Below are 21,863 nucleotides of genomic sequence, written 5' to 3'. Positions count from 1 at the left end.
AATGGCAAACAAATTATATGCCTGTCTTTGTCTACTTAAACAGCCCGTCTTTGTCTACTTAAACAGCAGACATTCCCTCTTTATTATGGAGACTATTATGTCCAACACACACAAAACTGAAAATAATGTATTTTGCCCAACTGACAGTATAACAGGTTCTCAAATCAGAACTCCTTTCACGATCTCCCCAGTCGTTTTATATATATATATATATATATATATATATATATATATATATATATATATAAAAATATATATATCCAGGCCCAGCTCTTAAAAAGGCAACAGATTGAAGCTGTCTGTAGCCTAATAATCAAGTTGGTACTGGAATAAGTATCCTTCTCACTCTCATCAGGTTTCACCAAAAGCTGCATAATGTGGGACGACACTTTTCCACTGTCAAACTAAACTGCCCTGTAATTTAAATCCTTGGACAAATGTAACCACCCTCCAACACTTTCCCAGTGTCTCTCTTACAGTAGATTGAATAGGACTATATAATGACTTTATGGTTTGTTTATGTGACCTTATTCCCGAACAAGTTAGTTAGAACATTATAAGGCTAAATGTTGGAAGCCTGGTCTTGGTATCTCAGGTGAATATTCTGTAGCAGACACATAGATATAGTGGCTGGAGCAGATATTTCAGCTTTGATTAAATCACTGGCTCAACCTTCAATAAGGAAGCTGATAAGTGCTGGTGGCAATATCTTGAATAAATCTTTCCTGACATCCCCAGGGCCCAAGAGTTGCAACGGTCTTATGTCAAGTCAGGATAATTATAGTATGTTAAACCACTGACGTCATCTTAACCCCTGGACTCAACAGGTTACATGTGTTCTGCTAATGTACATGATCTATTTAGCTTTTTTTAGATTAGATCTAAAATGAAATGGCTAAAGGGTATCTTTATCACAGAGTCACTGTGTGATTCTGCGCTGAGTAGATGCAATTTTACTTGCTCTGTTGAGATACAATTAAATATAATCCTTAAATAAGTACAGTGACATCTAGTGACAATATACTATGAACAATAATAACTTTTTTTGCACTATCAATCAATCATTTCGCAGACATGGGATTACCCTTGTTTTTAACCTGCAAGGACGTCTTAAGAAAGCATTTTTTATTAAGTAAATTTTAGTATTTTGTACTTTTAATAAGGAGCAACATCCGTTTAACTGTGCTGTACCCTACTATCTCAAATTGTTGCAATGTTCTTTGGGTTTCTATCCATTGACAGAATATAATGACCTTTAAATAGTGTGTGCTGGGGTCATCCTCAACCGGGACAAATGCAAGATTTGTAGAAGGGGGTTTCCACACCACGCCACCAGTGGGCGTGACCAGCATGCATGGGGGCGTGGCTATGATTTAAGACAGTGCTTGGCTGCTCTCCAACTCTTCCTATCCCCATAATATACATGGACAATGCTGCGCGCACTACTGTTAGGTGCACATAGCTCTCCCTTTTAAAGCAGTGCTGTGTGAAGCGGGATCAGGGTCCAGTCACCTCAATTATACAGTGCCCCAGGCTTGGAGGGGGGTTTCCAGGCACTAGGAACTCCCCCCCCCTCGGTTTGCCTATGTGCAAGTGAGAAGAATTTAAAATATGTTGCAGTGTTTGTTTCTGGTCTTGTATACGCCAGAATGTGTCTAACATGGCATCAGGTGTTATTCCAGTGGAGCACAATAGAGCATAGGGAAGCTACAACAGATCTGACTGGTGCCACTAATGCATATGGACAGCGAACAGCAGTAGAAAAATAATGTACACCGTACTGGCCCTGTGCCATTATACTTATATTGTCTCTCGTTGTGTTGGCTACTGCTGCCATTTTTATGCTCCTGAAAAGGCCCTGGTAATCAAGACGACTTAAAATTTAATAGGGTATTATTGAATAGCTTACACCTATTTTTTTAATGCTCCATTTAAAACAATCTCTAAAAAGGGTCTTTTATGAAAGTGCAACAGCGCAGAGCAAATCTTGTTTTTTGACGTCACGTGCCTACTTTTGTGAAAATACTCTAGTTTTTATCGGTAAGGTCAGGGATTTGCAGGCCAAGATGACAACATCTACAGGAGAAAAATCTTTGACAACATTTGGGCAGCAAAGGAGTTTGGGTGGATAGATAGAGCCCTTTGCTGAGTGTGACTGGAGAGGAAAAACAATATTTCATTTTTGCGGAATGGAATTATTTAAATTAGCTGGTGGGAGTGTAGGAGATGCAATTAAAAAGGTGCACAACCTTTATCACCGGTTACCGGACTTGAATTCTCTGTCTAGTCTAAGGTGCCGGAATACCAATCTCCTTCCTATATATTTAGTGGGAAAAGGAATTTCAAAGTAATTCAACCGATGTAATAAAAGCATCCAAACGCACAAGAGTGTCAAATGTAATAAAACCAATGTCCAAAAATCCACCTACCCACAAATATGTGTGCATCCCCCTTTTATGGGGGTATTTTCCAAAGACCAGGAACCTTGGAATCTGATTGACAATTAGGAACACTTGAAGATGCAGTGCAGTGCATTTTGTAGTCTGCAATTGAGCTTTATTGCCACATTCTATCACTGACCATATAAGAGAGATGTTTTTTTAGATAAGGAGGGAGAGCTGAAACTAGATTTCAACATGAGATATATATTTTTATGTACTATTTAAGGTTCACCTATGTACATAGCTAGCATAGAAATATTGTGTGCCTTACAAACACGGTATGCTCTATCTAGTAAAACTACAAGTACTTAGCCATGAACTCTTGGTTTTGGATTTCCTAGATCTGAATGTTCACAGAGATGTGATAAAAAAACTTTGTGGTACAGGGTTGAAGGTGGATGAAAACAGGGGCTGTATGATAGAATTAATAATAACTAATATAATTAATTATTTGTGATTGAATGATAATTAGCAAAATTATTGGTGATAAAAATGAAAATAATTATAATAATAATCCTGAAAAAAAATGATATATGTTAATTAAAATATGTGATACAATAGTAAAAATATAAGGGGGAGGTGGGTATAAGTAAGAAAGTATATAATACAAAGCTAATAAATAATAATGTAAGAGATGAAGTCAGTGAATATAATTAATTGAAATTACTTAGACGGGGTAAACTATTGATAACAGGTAGTAGGTAGTTTTTGGGGTATTAATTGGAAGCTAGAATACGTAATAAATAGTTAATGAGCTATAGTAATTAAGAAAAAAGAGATAACAGAAGAGTAATAAAAAAATAATACAATATGTTAATTAGTTAAATTATGATAAGGGGGTTTAGCCACAATAAAATGGAATTATGTAAATGAGAAAATGGATATAATAGTGAACAAATATGCAAAAATGAAAAACATTTGTTCAAATTAATAATTAAATAAATCAATCAATAGGTTAAAGGATAATAAAGAAATAATAAAAAGTAGTTAAATATGTTGTAGGGGTAATTTGCTGTGTAGGTTCTGCTTTAAATATATTTTGCAGTGGTTTGTGGCTTCCTCAGTGGGTTCTTTAGTAAGAACAGTTTGAATTGTATTTATTATTGCTCTATTATCTGTTTGCCTCTTTATTAATTGACATTTTTAATATTAATTTTCAAAAATTCATTTTTATATATATTTTTTCAGTGTTAAATACATTTCTTTTTCACATAATTCCATTATACTGTGGGTCAACCGCCTTATGAAAATGTAGGTAATTAACATATTTCATTATTTTCTTTTTGCTTAGTTATCTCTCTTATATTCTTAATTATATCTCAAGACTTATTTCTCACCGCCATTACAATACTCACATATACTTTTATTCATTATCTATGCTGTGAAAAAACTATCAGATTAAACATAATTATACTGAACATATTTCATTATTTTATTTCAATTTTTTGCTTTAATGTCTTTCATGTCTGTTGCTTCATTTTTTATACCAATTGCACTAATACACTTTAATTCATCAGTCAGGTCTCAAACAATTAATTATCACCTGAGAAGACTTGCAACAGCTATCAATAGTTTATCCCACCTAACCTATTTAAAGTCATTATATTCATGGATTTCACCTTTTAAATTATTATTAATCACCTATGCCCTGTATACTATATTATTTATACATTTTCCATTTTGTAAGTATGTTTGTTTTATTATTATTAATTTTACCAACCTTTTGGTTAATCACTATTCTATCACAATTATTTAGTTGCATTAATAAACATTTCATTTCCATTCTGGTCCTGTATGCATCCACTGCTGCCAGCCTCTGAAGTTTTTTGCCTTGTCACATTAAGGAATCCACACCTAATAAGCCCATCAAGTGCTCTAATGCAACTAATGGCTATATATCTCTATGTGTCTGCACCAAACATTGTTCCATGCATTGTCAGTAGTTTCTGTACTCAAAATCAGAGAGGAATAATATTATTACAGGGGCTTATAGAGGATTTATACAGGGGATTTTTCCATGCCATGCCACCAGAGTGTATGCAAGGGGCGTGGCTATAATTTGCGACAGCGCTAGGCTCTCTAACTGTTCCTATCCCCCTCAAAAACATGGGCAATAGTAGGCAACTGTCCTGATTTTGGTGGGGTAGTCCCAATTTTGTTTGACTGTCAGTCAGGACTTTGTTCCTGACTGACAGGATAGTTGGGATGCCCAGTTTGTCTACTTCATGGTACTACTTATTTAGGTCGAGCTGCCTGCATCTTGTATTTTAAATGCACAAATGAGCACTCATTGCTGTTAGCTGCTAGAACGCAGTGGTGGCTTGTGCAACATTATGTTTTACATCTGTCTGATTCCAACTGGAGCTGTTGACAGAGGTACCTACACTACCACCCCTTTGTAGAATGTTTATTTTATACTTATTGGATTATAGTTTAACTTTTATAGCCAATGATGGTGCTGTGTTCAGGGAAATTTACAGCTTGAAGCTGTAGGACCAAGTTTATGGAATTGATGCTTGCTTATATGGCATACTTGGCTTACTCTCCCAGAATGTCCAGGAGAATTCACTAATGGAGTAGGCAAGGTGGGGGATTGAAGAGTGGTCCTAAAAATAAGCAACTGTGCTATATGGCGTGTACAGATACTTAGGATTACATGTTTTATGGAAAGTTAAAATTATATTAATGGTTGTAAGCAGTGGTGGGATTCAGCCGGATCTCACCGGTTCGCCTGAACCGATACCTAATTTTAGGCTCGGTTTGGCGAAATGGTGACTACAGTCTGAATCCACCCATTGCGGTTGCGGGGGGAGCAGGCTCCTTGGAAAAAAAAAAACCTCCTCCCTGCTCCGTCCTCCCTGAATGTTGGGCGTGACGTCATCACATCACGCCCGACATTCAGTGAAGAGCGGTGCAGAGAGGAGTCGGCGGCAAGCAAGAAGACAAGAAGAGAATAAAAGAAAAGATAGAAGCCGATAGAAAAGGTAAGTGAAGGAACGGAGCAAGGGTGAGCAAAGGAAGGCAACATGGCAGAGTGTGAAAGGGGAGCACAAGGAAGGCAGCATGGCAGAGTGTGAAAGGGGAGCACAAGGAAGGCAGCATGGCAGTCTGTGAAAGGGGAGCAAAGGAAGGCAGCATGGCAGAGTTTTTTGAGGGGCAAAGGAAGGCAGCATGGCAGAGTGTGATGAAGAGAGCCATTACTCTGGCATTATATGAAGTAGGGGCATTACTCTGGCATTATATGAAGTGGGGGCATTACTCTGGCATTATATGAACTGGGGGCATTACTCTGGCATAATATGAACTGAGGGCATTACTGTGGCATATTATGAACTGGGGGCATTACTGTGGCATATTATGAACTGGGGGCATTTCTGTGGCATAATATGAATATAATATTAAATAACAGAATTTTGTCTGGTAAGGTATTCTTTAATATTTTTTCTTTAACATTTTAAAACTCTTTCTTATAACAATCTAGTTTTGTGTATCTCTTTTATTGTTCTTATTTGAGTATTAAATGCATGAAATATTACAATACCTTTCGCTTTATATTTTTGTATACTTTAAAGGGTCATTAGGGCAGAGAACCGGGTGTTAATTTATTTGACTCTCACCACTGGTTGTAAGTTTATGTAAGTTTATAAATGAGCTCCCATACAAGTGCTCTCTGCTTCATATTTATTAAATTTTAACTTATTTGATTTTAATATGTGTATTATACCTATTTTGCACAGGTAAGTGCATGGATTACCTGTAGTGGTAATGGTACGATAAGCTTCAAGGTACAGACAGTGGACATTAAGGGGGTTGCTCCTGGTTTAGTAAATGGCAGCAGAGCCTTCTTATCCCTGTAAACTAGAGATGCTCACTGACCCCTGTGAACTGATTTTGGTATTGGTTTTGGATCTGGATTAGTTTCGTGCTTTGGTTTTGGTTTTGGCAAAACCGCCCTCGTGTGTTTTGGTTTTGGTTTTGGATTTTTTAGGAAAAATCCTAAAATATGCTAAAATCACATATTTTTGCTCTCTTTTTGTTCCCACATTATTATTAACCTCAATAACACTAATTTCAAGTCATTTGTAGTCAATTTTGACCACCTCATAGGTCACAATATAATTTACATATACTTTCAGACAAATACTGCAGCGACCTGGCTGGATGGTAAGCGACAGAGCAATGACACAAACACACGGCAGTTCCTAGCACATCTAGGTCACATTGGCACACAGCAGTGGCAGAAAAGAAAAATGGGGGTCCGCCCTCCCTTCCACCCCTCGCTATCTTGGATCTTAAAAAGGAATTCAAAACTCGTGGGATCCGAGATCCGACGCCATAGCGATGACGTTTTGCCTTGTTTTCCATTCCAAGGGTGTGTTCGGTTCTCGAGGAACCGAGCCTGAGCATCTCTACTGTAAACCACCTGCACTGCAGTCAAATAGACACATTTTTAGTTTTTAGCTTTAAAAGTTTTAACAAACTTCACTCCAATCGTGAGAACTCTTTCCAGCCAGCTTATGATATAGCTTAAAAATTCAGGAAGCTGATTGGCTGTCAGCAATTTAACAGCAGCAGCTCACAGGCAAACAGACCAGATTGTGAGTAAACAGTTCAAACTTATACCACTCAATAACCCTAATTATACATTTTGCCATTAAATTAAGCCTTACAAGTTTAGACTGATGAAATTGTCACCCTGTAATATGCATTGCTGTCACACGCTTGCCGCTGCGCACACTTTGCTGGTTAAGAACCATAATTAGATGTGTCTCTAAATCATAATTTGTATTCATACCTTGCCTCCACTCCTACTTTCTTACTAAATTATAAATACACAGCATGCTGCATGCTGCCAAGGTCACTGAAACTCATTGAGGACGTCACTGAGATTTTCGAGAGGTCTGACTTGCCCCAGATTCTGCTGTGAGCGAGCTGATCTGAGACAGGGAATAATTCCCAAGGCTGGTGAGTTGTGCGCTTCGAACGCCATCTGAAATTCCACTGTTATCTCTTGCTAATTGTTTTGTTGCAAACTGGGAGTGCATAGCATTAAGCTTCAACGTTTCAGGAGTAGAAAGCAATAACAAGCTATCAGGGCCGTATAGCTTAGGGATTTTCATGCATTCTAGACATCATTAAACATGTTCTGTTGCACACCAGACTTCCACACCAGCCAGTAAGAAAAATGGTTTCATGGTCACTTAGTTTCACAGTTAAAAATAGTTGCACGGGCTGCGGGCATATAAGATAGTTTGCTTGTGCTAATCAGATACTCTAGCCTACAAGAATGATACCTTATAAAAAAACAATGTGGCATCTCTACCACCAGCAGGACACCCAAATGAAAGCCATTAATCAGGAATACTCATATTAAAATAGAAAACAAATGTAGGAGAAACCACTAAAACATTGTTAGTATTAAACTGTTAAAGATACATTGGGCACACGGTGGCCTAGTGGTTAGCACCTCTGCCTTACAGCACTTGGGGTCATGAGTTCAATTCCCGACCATGGCCTTATGTGTGAGGAGTTTGTACGTTCTCCTCGTGTTTGCGTGGGTTTCCTCCTTGTGCTCTGGTTTTATCCCACACTCCAAAAACATACTGTCGCTTATATATCTGAGCAAAGTACATAGCCATGCGCACATACAGCAATATCGCCATGTCCTGGAATGATCAGATCAAAATCCGCTTGACCACATATCCATTCAATAACTTTTTTAACTGGATTACCTTAATAAATAATACAAATGTAATGACACTGTAAGGGTGTTTTTTATCACGTGAAGTACAACAGGGACCTATTTTAGTGTTGTGGTTTTATTGTTAAGTGCGTATTGTCGCTAACCAATAACAATTGTCGAACCTCGATTTGTGTTTCCAAAGCACAAAGATTTATTCTCAATAAGTAGCAGAATAAATCAAGCGAAATAATAATAAGTACAGCCGTTACTTATCGCAGGCACTCTGGATCCAGTGTGCAGTCATTCAATCCTGAAGTCTGGGGACAAGATGTCTGACCACTAGATGAGAAGCTGCTGCTTATATGCACACAGGAATACAGTAAAAACAATGAAGTTGGTATAGCTTGCTTCTATTGGTTCAGGTTTCAGGAAGGTCCAAGGGGTTGTCAATCATTGGCTAGTTCATCCTAAAGAATCCAAAGGAGGGGGTCATCTCTCCAGGGGGTATGCTCTGCTCTTCCCGCCAAGATTCCTTAGTCTTTAGTAGTTCATAATTCCCTATCATTCATTACTTTTGTATGCACTCTGCGATTCCTTCGCAGAGTGAACCAAACAGTAGCAAATGTAAAGAGGTTTATTATGATACCACACATGATATGATTCCTTCAACCTGTTCCATATATTTCACTAATGTGCATATAACTCATATTATAACACATAAATACTACTATATTTCGACATAAATTACTATGTGTTGCAACTACCATTAATGTGTACTATTTTATAAGTATGCGTGTTTGTGCGAATGTATGGTAAAAGACCAATTACTGTTGCTGCCACGTGTTGTAGCTGCATACGCCCTTCCACGCCGTAGCGTGCCCTTGTACGTCGTAATGTACCATACGCATCTTTTCAGACAAAGACAACCAAGTTAGCTCGATTTTAATTGAAATGACTTTATCCAATTTGCTGACTTCGACATTATTTAGACCAGATTAAAGCTGGCTACACATGTGAAAATCCCTCAGTCAGTTTGGCCAACTGCGAGTCTCCACTGTCCAAAACGGACGGATAAGAATATTTAAAATCCTTTGGATTTCAATCATTTGTAGTTGAAATTTAAGCTGGCCAGTGTCTACACTAGTGTGTTATCATTGGGCAAACATCAGCTCATTATGTCTACTTTTATGTGGGGTTTTGCAACAGGTCATCATCATCATCATCTATTTATATAGCGCCACTAATTCCGCAGCGCTGTACAGAGAACTCACTCACATCAGTCCCTGCTCCATTGGGGCTTACAGTCTAAATTCCCTAACATACACAGACAGACAGAGACAGACTAGGGTCAATTTTGATAGCAGCCAATTAACCTACTAGTATGTTTTTGGAGTGGGGGAGGAAACCGGAGCACCTGGAGGAAACGCACACAAACACGTGGAGAACATACAAACTCCACACAGATAAGGCCATGGTTGTGAATCCAACTCATGACCCCAGTGCTGTGAGGCAGAAGTGCTAACCACTGAGCTACCCCACCATATCTGAAAATTAACATTCATAGCCAGTCCTTAAATTACAAAAAAAAATTCTCTAATAAAATTTCTCACAGAGTAGGGTCAACATGTGTTACAGATGAACATATGAGCACACAGGCCAGGTCATAATTTTATTAAATGGTTAGAATTAGTTCAAGAACATTGGGCTGGGGAAATAAAATCACATTAAATCTAAATGTCACATGCCCAGCATCCATGCCCCATTCCTCTCTACTTGTATTTAATTTAGCTCAGGGCCTCATAGTGTGTCAACTGGAAAGCCTCAGATTTAACATTGTAACCTAAAAAAACTGTTTCCTGAACTACTGGAGCAATTCGCCTTTGTGCAAAACTTATGTGTTTGAAAAATATCTTCAGCATCAATTTTATTGGACATTTTTAAACGCTCAATAACATACTTGTATGACGGAATGTTTTTTCAGTCTCTATTCATTTATATTAGTCATTTAAGTATGGTCATGGATAGTTAAGTTATTGACTTTCTTGCGATATCATCATTCTTCAGGGCTTCCTGTAACGCACTGCAGATTAGGTTTTATATCACTTACTTATATGGATATAAATAAAATGCCAATCTCTAACAGACGTTATGGTTTTGAGGCTAAATTTGCTGATGCCATGTTTTTGCTTTATTTGCAAATAGCAATATCAGTCATGTGGCATTATGTATCAAAATGTAGACCTGGATTGTTACTGGTTAAGGTTCTCCCCCTAGAGTGGATCATGTTACTGTATTGTATATTCTTGGGAATGGGTTTTCTTCATCATAATTTTTTCTCTCTTGTAGCATAAGCCTAACCTCCGACCTGTAACCACTGTAGAGGCCTCAGTAGCTATATTATTTTCTTTTATTCTGGTTGTTCTGTCTCATTTATCCAGTTGCCCAGTCATAATGGTGGAGAATACATAGCTTTTTAGTGTGCCATGAGTTTGTACGATGCACAGTTACTTAATTTGGATATAACCATACTTGCCAACATTTTAGATTTGTTTTCCGGGAGCTGCCGGGGGGGAGGTGGGCGTGCAGGGGCCGGGAATCCGAAAATCGCGTCATTTTGGCCCCACCCCTGTGACTTAATGACGCAAAACGCGTCATTTTACAGCAGGGGCGGGGCCAAACGTCGCGATTCCCGGTGAATCGCAGCGTTTGAACATAATTCTGCTCACTTCACTAGGAAGTGGGCAGATCAGGGAGATTGGCATACTCTCCCGGGAGTCCGGGAGACTCACGGGAAATGCGGGAGTTGGCAAGTATGGGTATAACTATCCACAGGTGACATAGGTCAACATCTGCAGTAATTAACTTTTATGTCATGTTTGTCAAGCTGCATTAGTGAATTTGTCATATATTTACAGATAGACAAAATTGAACATGCTAAAGGGAGGAAGCTGTGGCTGAGCTATGTTAATTTTGAATGTTAGCTAGTCAGAGATGCTGAGATCGGCATTCTGTCACTTCTGTGGGACTGCAAGTACCAAGATGCCTTGTTCACCTTTGACCTACAGACTAGGAAAAAAATCAAATGCATGCACAGTGGATGCAGCTAGAACAGCTGTCACTGCAAATATTCTTCATCTCTATGGTAAACAGGACTGCTGTACTCAGAGCATAGCACATGGTAAATAGTACAATACTTGATTATGCCACTTGCTTCATGAAATGGGCGAGGTATTTTCTATAATGTCACTAATTGTGTTGTCGTGGCCAGTCGTGGTTCACTGAGTTGGGCGGGGCTTTATGGCACAATTTGTAACATCACAGGATGTCCCCACTCACCTTGCAGGCAGTTAACCACCTTTGGGGGGCGGGGAGGGGTAAGCGAGAGGACCAATCAGAAGCCACAATTGCAGACATTGAAACTTCTGATTGGTCCTCCCACTCCCACTCTTCTTCTTCCGCCATTTTAAAGTGGTGAATGATTATGATCACCTTTTTAGGTGGTAATGTAGCTTTAAATCCATTATCTTCTGCTTGTTTCTGTCACAGGAGGTTTTGTGTCTCATGCACTGTTTTGTTTTTGTACTTTTCAATTGCCTAATTGATGTTGTCTAACATTTGGCAAGCACAAATGAGGATATATATTGGCCAGACTCTTATCCGGCTCCCAGTTATTTTGCAGAACATTATTTCTCACTCTTTCTCTGTTTAATTACTAAATCTAAAAAATAAATGGCTTTATATAAAAGAACTACTTGCAATATTCATAAAGGTCCTACATGCATTTCAGGTAAAGCTGTGTTACGGGAGACATACAGTACTTGCCGTCTGTAGGCAGGCCCGGCGCTCCCATTAGGCAAGGTTAGGCACTTGCCTAGGGTGCCGGGCTCTGGAGGGCGCCACGGAATAATAAAATACTTTAAAACTGTGCGGCGACCGCTGACCATACCTGTCACGGCCGCCGCACAGCATCAGATGCACGGGGAGGGGGGGAAGAGGCTATTTTGTCACCACTGCCGCCTCTCTGCTCCGTCTCCTCCCCTCCACTTACTAGTGTCAGTGAGTGGAGGGGAGGAGACGGAGCAGAGAGGCGGCGGTGGTGAGACAAGGTAAGGAGAGGAGGGAGGAGGGTGGCGATTTTTGCGCGGGGGGGGGGTGGGGCGGCGATTTTCTAAAAATGCCTAGGGCGCCGTGGACCCTAGCACCGGCCCTGTCTGTAGGGATATTTTAGGGCAGCGGTTAGAAACAGAAGATATATTTCCGGAGCCTCCTAAGTGGCCCTTGGTCCCGCAAGAGGAGCATGGGATCACATTATGAAATCAGAGCACTGGAATTAAATGCTCCTGCAGCCCAAACAGAAGGTTAATCTAGGACTGATTAGTCAAACGGAAAATTATTATCTAATCCTACAAATATAGTTGTATTATATGAAGATATTGAACGGAGTATATATAGAATATTTAGATTTTTCAAAAGATTTGGCACTTGTCTCACAGACTATTGGTCTAGAAAATATAGTATGTAACTGGATAGAACAGTGGGTAAAAGATTTTGTCCAGAGAATAGTTATCAATGGTTCATAAGGTATAAGTGGTATTCTCCAGGTTATGTCTTGCAATTAATGCTGCTTATTTTGTATATAAATGATGTAGAAGTTGGAATTAATAGTGACACACGATTATGTCTTGTCATAAGGTCCATACAAGATGTCTTAGGGGTATTTACTAAACTGCAGGTTTGAAAAAGCGGAGCTGCTGCCTATAGCAACCAATCAGGTTCTAGGTATCATTTATTTAGTACATTCTACAGAATGACAACTAGAATCTGATTGGTTGCTGTAGGCAACATCTCCACTTTTTCAAACCCGCAGTTTAGTAAATATACCCCTAAGTCTTACAGAGACCTAGATAAACTGGGATTAGGCGGCAACACAACAAATGACATTTAATGTGGAGAAATGTAAGGTTATACATTTGGGGGGTAAACATGCATGTATCTTACACCTTAGGTGGAACAATATTGGGGGAATCTATGATGGAGCAGGATCTAGGTATAATTGTGGATCAGAGACTTAGTTATGGCATGAAAAGCCAATCTACTGCCAGCAGGAGAATCTCACTTCTTAAAAGTGCCATAGACGCGAAAGAGAAGATGTTTTGCCCCTTTACAAGGCAACCCACTCCCAATTACCCAACTATAAAGCACAGTACTTGGATAACTAAGAGAATAAAATGTATTCAAAGTCAAATATTTCAATCCATTTTAATATGGTATCTTTTACATGTCCTTATTTGTGAATATTGTTAAGTATAATTTTTAAATTGTAGTTTAGGTGATCATTAACTTTACCCCGGTTGTGATTGTCATTATTTACATATGTCTCTGTGCCCACTAATTGCCCTCGCTGTTGAGCACTGAATGTGACCACTTCAATATACTTGCTTGCTTGGAGAACCATGATGTACAATTGCTTGCATCTCTCTCCTCTTTCTGTTATGCCATTGCTAATTTTTTCAGTCTCTCCAATTTCTAACCCAGCTTTATCTCCCTCTCTTTCTTTTGCATACACTTAATGGGACCTGCAGATGAATTTCCAGCCAGTAAGTCATCCTTTTCTGTTCACTGGTCAGAGATACTGCTTCTTGTACCCAGTAGGAAGTAATCCGTGGGAGAGCCCAATTACAAAGGGTCAGGCTGTAACTTTAGTAGAATATTTTACTTCAACACTAGGGGCTCGATTTACTAAACTGCGGGTTTGAAAAAGTGGGGATGTTGCCTAGAGCAACCAATCAGATTCTAGCTGTCATTTTGTAGAAGGTACTAAATAAATGAAAGCTAGAATCTGATTGGTTGCTATAGGCAACATCCCCACTTTTTCAAACCCACAGCTTAGTAAATCTAGCCCTAGGAAATAACACTTGTGTACTCTACAGTAAATATATTAAAATGACTGAGATGTACCCTGCTCAAGGGCTTAGTTATAGTGGGCCTGAGTCATTTAGGAGAGCAAAGCATAAAAAAGGAGTAAATTTGCACCTGGGCAAAACCATGTTGCATTGGAGGGGGAAGTAAATTTAAAATGTGGGGACAGATTTATAGTTGGGGTAGGGCATGTCCTAGATCAACTTTAAATTTCAATGTAAAAATAAAGCTATCAAGTATGTGTGTGCTACATGAAAAAGCAGACAGTATTTTCCTTATGTGCAAAATAATAAACTAATTTGCACCCCTTGCATTGTAACATGGTTTGTCCAGGAGCAAACTTGCTCCTTTTTTTTTGCTTTGCTCTCCTTAATGACTTAGGTTCAGTTACTTATTATGGAGTTGAATAAAATAAGGGAGCCTGGACTCTGGGAATAACCTGTGTCCTCCTCATTCTGGTTGAATACTGATTTAAAAAGCAGCAAATAGGTTATTTTATGTATAGTTTAGATGACTGTTTCAGATTGGTACAGATATGTTAGTATGTTGCAGTGATGGGTATTGTTTTAAAATGTTAGCATCGATCCCATTAACGTATAATTATATCTCTGAGGCTGGTAAACTAGGTTACATAGGCACTAGAGATTTATTTTATAAATTGACATCTGGTAATGTTCAGCTCCATTTACCGCATTGTGAGCGCAGTTGGACTGGATCTTTGAACGAGACCCCTGATCGTTTTTTTAAAGCACAGCAAGGGCCAGAAATACTACAAGCTTCATTCAAGCTTTGGCCAGCATTTGATAAAAGTCAGTGTGATCAGTGATCTCTGTTAAAGATCCACAATGTTGTGAGTCTCTAGTGCCTACGTAGCATAAAACTCATTACACAGTCTACTACTGAGCTCAACTGGCCTTAAGCAGTTATGGGCTACTTAATATCACTCAGTAATGCCACTATTGGGGCTGGAGAAGTGTGACATTGTTAGTCTACACTTTCTATATATACAGTTACATCAGGACACAGGGCAATGTATTCACACAGACCAAGGAGTGAGATAATCTTTGATTGGCTAGTCTTGGAAAACATCCCCATCCAATCATTATTTATTACATTATATTGTGCATATAAATGGACAGTACTGGTATTTTCAGAAGTCTGTATTAGTGGAAAATGACTCCTGGTTAGTAGGATCACCCCACCTAGAGTTATAAATGTCCCACTATTGCCCTACGGCAGGGTTTCCCAAACCCAGTCCTCAGGGCTCCCCAACAGTGCAGGTTTTCCGGATCACATGTGACATAATTAGGACCACCTGTGGATCTGTTACAATGTGTCAGTCAGTAATGATTACACCTGTGCTCCAGCAAGGAGATATGGAAAACCTGCACTGTTGGGGAGCCCTGAGGACTGGGTTTGGGAATCCCTGCCCTACGGAGTTGCAGTATACGCCGTTTCTGCCATAGGCACAGACCTTTTGCAAAGCTGTTGTTGTGGTCATTTTTCATTTCAGTAAACCAGTTAATTGACACAGACTATTAAGAAAGTTGTATGTTTTCTTTCTTGTAGCACAATTGTTTCCCCCTGCTTTTACTAAGCAGCCTAAACAAAGGCACGTGGTGTACCCCAACGACGACATCTCACTCAAGTGCGAAGCAAAAGAAAATTCCAAAGCTTGGTAAGTTAATCAACACGGACAATACAGGAAACCTACTATTAACATGGTGGTTTTATTGTTTCTCTCTCTCTCTGATAGCTTCACCTTTAATTATATTTGCTTTTCTATGCTAAACGTGAATTTATTAATTACAAGACACTATGGTCTGTTGTGTTTATGACACTTCATTGCATTATTGTGTACAAATAGGATAATGCATTTACTACTAATAATGTCAAGCCACATCTCTACGTTTCCTGTGGTGGATGCTGATCATATGCACGTAAAATGCGCTATTACATGCATGTTTTTTTTTTCCTTCTAAGGTTCCGGGTGCTTATGCTTCCCCCTCCAGCCCTAGTATATTTAGTGCAAGTGACTGGGTTTCCTAATTAGGGGCCTGATTCATTAAGGATCTTAACTTAAGAAACTTCTTATTTCAGTCTCCTGGACAAAACCATGTTACAATGCAAGGGGTGCAAATTAGTATTCTGTTTCGCACATAAGTTAAATACTGACTGTTTTGTCATTTAGAACACAAATATCAACTTTAAATGTTATATGCTACATGAAAAAACAGGCAGTATTTAACTTATGTGCAAAACAGAATACTAATTTGCACCCCTTGCATTGTCATTGTAACTTGGTTTTGTCCAGGAGACTGAAATAAGAAGTTTCTCAAGTTAAGATCCTTAATGAATCAGGCCCTTGGACCTGAATTCTCGTTTAGTGAACTAGCCCATTTATGTATACTGGCTTGTTCAATCTCCTAAGGAGCCCCAAAGGACTGGCATTGATGATGCAAAAGACCGGTATATACTTTTGGACCATAGTTGTCAACTGTTCCTGATTTACAATTAACTTAAATAGGTATGTTATAATGTATATGTATGTATAGATTAATAAAAAAATATACGTGGGGGTGATGCATAGATCAGAGGGGACAGGGCGTCATGAATCGAGTCATTTATGCACCAACCCCCACGTTGCAATGCTGCGATGGTAGTTCCATCCTGCCCACTTCACTAGGAAGTGGGCAAGGTGCAGGAGAATGTAGGAAAATTAGATCGGGAGACCTGCCCTAATATGTTTTTGAAGGGACTAGGAAAATTTGGTGTAAAATCTGATAAAATAAGGGAATATAGCATAAAAACACCACAAACGTCAAGTGAAACAAATGAAACCCAAAGGCCAACTTGCAATGGACCATATTGTGTGATTTGGATAAACAGTTCAACCCACTATGTAAAAAAACTAGAACTGGTGAATATTCCACCAAAATAACAAATCTTTTCAGTAAAATAAAATGTTTACTAGAGAAAGTAATCTAATTTGTCTGCACATCACCAAATGGAACCACGTCTATATAAATTCACGATAATGCAGCCTATTAATTCACTAGGAGTCAGTATTATTCTTGAAGATTGAAGCAAACCTTTTTCTTCCTCTCTCTCATACAGGTATACATGGGAAAAAGACGGTTTGCCGTTACAAACAAACGATACCCAAATAAAACAAGAAAAGTATTCGGGGACCTTATACATTTCTAATTCCAATGGAAACATGAAGGATTACCAGGGCAAATACCGATGCTTTGCCACAAACGAGCTGGGCACTGCCATGTCAAACGAGATCCATGTTATCGTAGAAAGTAGGTGTACCATACAAAACGGCAAAGTGCTCCGTTGCGTCTGATAGGCACAGGGCTATTGTGTGACTTTAAGTGGAGCAATAAATGTAGAATGCAATTATTCTAAATGGGTTAATTCATAGCTGCCCTGCTGGTAGGAAAATCTCCAATGCGAAAAAGGTTTTAATTAACGTTTCCATGCTCACATAGCTGGAAGACCAGCGTTAAGACATTATTAAGAGTAAAGTAGTCTTATGAAAGGGTTATATGACCTTCACTGCATACGTACAGTCTTCTTTCACTCTGCTACCCACTCTGGCTGTGCGCTGTTACCATGGAAACAGTTTCCTCAGTAACCATGGTGCAGATGATGTAAAAATGAGAATTTAAATTTTAAACACCACAGGCACACGTCTCCTCTCTGTGTATTATTCCAGCCATACATAGGCATAGAATGTAAGTCATGTAAAGGTATGGTCATAGCAAAGCTACTGTGCATTTTTATATATGTCTTTTCTGCCACATAAGCTACATCAAGAGTTAACATTTAACAGCTGCACTTGCAAAATGAATGAGATCTATGGGACAAAAGAGAATATACAGCTTATTAAATAGCATTTCTTTACTGCACAGCAATAAATTCACTTTAGCATCAATTACTTAAGGATGCAAAGTGAAAATTCTTCCATCAATCATAGCATAAGAGGTTGACCTTCCATTCACTTATTTATAACAGTATTTGGAGCGGAGACACTTTACTATCTGTTTTAAAGGGGATGGAGACCATCGGTCACTCAGCATGTCTGGTTAATTGGGGTGTGCCAGCATCTGAATGTTACGTACCCTGGGAGACACCTTCAGCCAGGTCTACATCATCATTATCCCCTTTTATTTATATAGCGCCACTAATTCCGCAGCGCTGTACAGAGAACTCACTCACATCAGCCCCTGCCCCATTGGGGCTTACAGTCTAAATTCTCTAATACACACAGACAGACAGACTAGGGTCAATTTTGTTAGCAGCCAATTAACCTACTAGTATGTTTTTTGGAGTGTGGGAGGAAACCGGAGCACCCGGAGGAAACCCACCCAAACACGGGGAGAACTTACAAACTCCACACAGATAAGGCCATGGTTGGGAATTGAACTCATGACCCCAGTGCTGTAAGGCAGAAGTGCTAACCACTAAGCCACCGTGCTGCCACCAACATTGCTGATGCCAAATCCCCTGGTGAATTGGAATAAATATTGTGATTATTTCCATCCCCTTTAAGCAGCATAAGAAAGGAGGAATAATGTGGTGTAAAACTAAAGGTTAGAACTTGGCACATGAAAAAGGAGAATACCAGTCATGAGTAGAATTCAATTGATTTCCTGGGTTTAAATGGGTTTTCAGCCTACAGATAACTTTTACTTATTTGCCTCCTCCAACATGGATTACTTTTCTTTTCTAGCTTTCTGCAGTGTTTTTCTCACATGTGTATATTTTTGGTCCAGTTATTTACCTTGGGATAGGATACAAAACTGAATAGTATGCCGGGGGCAGCACAGTGGCTCAGTGGTTAGCACCTCTGCCTCACAGCACTGGGGTCATGAGTTGGATTCCTGACCATGGTCTTATCTGTGTGGAGTTTGTATGTTCTCCCCGTGTTTGCGTGGGTTTCCTCCCACACTCCAAAAACATACTAGTAGGTTTATTGGCTGCTATCAATATTGCCCTTAGTCTCTCTAGGTCTGTGTGTATGTTAGGGAATTTAGATTGTAAGCTCCAATGGGGCTGGGACTGATGTTTGTGAGTTTTCTGTACAGCGCTGCAGAATTAGTGGCTCTATAGTAATAAATCAATTAATGATGATGAAATGATGAATGCACAGAACAGCTGTGTTATAATATCCCTGAGCAACAAAATAACAGTATGCTATGTGATTGTACTGTTGTCTCATACCATAGACAAACATTCTCTGAGCTACGATACTATATGCTTCTATATACCATATGATTAACATTGGACACATTACAAATCATCATCATCAGTTATTTATATAGTGCCACTAATTCCGCAGCGCTGTACAGAGAACTCATTCACATCAGTCCCTGCCCCATTGGAGCTTACAGTCTAAATTCCCAAACTTACACACACAAGAATCAAGTTTTGTTAACAGCCAACTAGCATACTAGTATGTTTTTGGATTATAGGAGGAAACCGGAGCACCCGGAGGAACACAGATAAGACCATGATCGGAAATTGAACTCATGACCCCAGTGCTGTGAGGCAGAAGTGCTAACCACTAGGCCACTGTGCTGCCTCAAATGTTGCTGTGATTCACATAAAGCACTGCATATGGTATTAACTTCTGCTTTATTGATAGAATCCATCACACATATTAAAAAATATTACAACACTAAAAGTATAAGCCATATTCTTCTGCAGGAGCCACCAGACACACACAGATAGGACTTTTCACCATTTAATACCCAGAGCCCACAGTGTTTTAATGGAAGGAAGTCAAATCTACTCTATTTTTGATACTGAAGTGTTGTGCCTCTGTAATATATTAATATATTTGCTGCACATACAATAAACTAAACTAGGAGAAAGGGCTTGAAAGTACCATGTGATCATGTATTTGGAAGAGAATTTTCCTGCTTGCAGACAGCCTGTTGCACTCTTGTGGTTTATACAAATGATCTCTGTTATTTGAATACCTACATTAAACTGACATATTTACAGGCTCTCTGCACACTCCAGCTCAGCATAAATTCATATATTCTTTGTATTATTTAAATCAATTGAATGCATCATGGGTCAATGAGTCTACATCTTGTGTAATTACAGGGCTTTATTTGCATATTGATATACTCTGGCAGAGGGTTCTATGACAGTGCCATCAATTTAAAGGCACATCACATAACAATGAAAAAAAATATTCCGTTCATGCTTACAAGATATAGGCGTAAACCCTGATATACAATAAACAGCCCAAAACAGGAAGCAGTTGATGATGATTGCTGTTATATTTTTTAATGATGCAGTATTATAATGTGTTATACATACTTGCCAACTCTCCCGGAAATTCGGGTTGGTCTCACGAACTCCCGGGAGAACGGGAAAATCTCTCGCATCCCGCAATTGCGGGCTAAAATAACGCAATTCGTCATGCCCCGCCCCCTCCCGCCCTCTAGACACACCCCTCTCCCGGATACAACTTGCCAAAGGTAGGCAAATATGTGTTATAGTTTAATCGTATAGGCATTGATGAGAGGAGGAAGAGATGCAGAGGCATCGTTAAGAATATAAAGACAATTGATAGTGAGCTGAAAAGTGTCATAGGAACAGATGGTAATGAGCACTTTACCATAGTAGGACCTGTCGTAACATGATTAATAATAATATTTGATGGTGTCTCCACTTAGCCACGCCAAAATGGCAGAAAGAAAAAATAGAACTTGTTGAGGCTGAAGAGGGGGATTCCGTCGTATTGCCGTGCAACCCCCCGAAAAGTTCAGTGCCGCCACGAATCTTCTGGATGAATAGCAGTGAGTATAAACTTGGGGTTGGTTATTGTCTTTGATAAATGTAATAATGTCACCTGGGTTTAACCTTTTTAACTAAAAAGATAAGACTTAGGTGCTGGACAGAATGTGCTGATAGTTACGGCCACTATTAGAAAGTAGGGGTCCTAGCTGAACAAGCGGCGACCCCGGAATATTTGTTTAAGACAGGGGATAACAATAAAGTCTGGAGAGCTATGCAAACAAATAAAGGAGTAACTTTGCACCTGGGCAAAACCATGTTACTTTGGAGGGGGAGGTAAATATAAAAAGTGAGGACAGATTTATAGTTGGGGTAGGGAATGTCCTAGATCAGTTTTACATTTTAGTGTAAATTATTATCTTTATGTCTTAAAAATAAACTAATTTGCACCCCTTGCATTGTAACATGGTTTGTCCAGGAGCAAAATTACTCCTTTTTTTGCCTTACTCTCCTTAATGACTCAGGCCCTGAGAAATTAGCTTGAAGAAAGAATTTGGTTTATAATGTGTACTATCTGCTTTGATATCTGAGTCATTCTTTAACAAGGCGTCCTGGATAGAAGATAATCCTCCTTTAGAAGATAATCAATAAATAGTTGGTGGATGAGGCGCTAAAATAAATGTTTTGAAACTATACACATTAGAATTCATATATTGGAACACAGGTCAGGCTGCTGTTCCCAAACAGAGTATACCACTCGTCTCCAAATGCTCAGAATTCTCCTTTAGAAGATACTCAATGGTACTATATTAGTAAAGGATACGCACATTTATTATTATTATCAAGGTATGCAGCACCGTACAGAGGCCAAACAACAAGACAGTACATGGTATAACAGTACAATACAGTAAACAAATGACACTACAACTCTCCACACAGCTACTGGGGTGCAAGGGGTATATTCAGCGAAGGCTGAAACCTCTGCCCATTAGCGTGGGCGCAACTAACAGGTTTAGAGCCCCTGAAAGCGGTACGAAGACAATGGAGGAGTGGAGTCA

At 39.2% G+C, this 21,863-nt stretch overlaps 1 protein-coding gene across 3 annotated transcripts in view; it reads left to right on the top strand.

Annotated features, from left to right (window-relative positions):
- Positions 1 to 21,863, top strand: part of L1CAM (L1 cell adhesion molecule) — a 183,429-nt gene that overhangs the window by 116,576 nt on the left and 44,990 nt on the right. For 2 of the 3 annotated variants that reach the window (XM_075184834.1, XM_075184833.1), the window contains exons 3-6: positions 13,707 to 13,721; positions 15,613 to 15,721; positions 17,161 to 17,351; positions 20,745 to 20,867. In XM_075184834.1, coding sequence (XP_075040935.1) covers positions 13,707 to 13,721; positions 15,613 to 15,721; positions 17,161 to 17,351; positions 20,745 to 20,867 — 438 coding nt within the window. The remainder of the gene's footprint in view (positions 1 to 13,706; positions 13,722 to 15,612; positions 15,722 to 17,160; positions 17,352 to 20,744; positions 20,868 to 21,863) is intronic. The other variant, XM_075184835.1, reaches the window with a different exon arrangement.

This window comes from Mixophyes fleayi, chromosome 9 (assembly GCF_038048845.1).
Source record: "Mixophyes fleayi isolate aMixFle1 chromosome 9, aMixFle1.hap1, whole genome shotgun sequence".
Lineage (NCBI taxonomy): Eukaryota > Metazoa > Chordata > Amphibia > Anura > Limnodynastidae > Mixophyes > Mixophyes fleayi.
The sequence above is the reverse complement of the archived record's forward strand: the minus strand, read 5'-3'. Positions and strand labels throughout refer to the sequence as shown.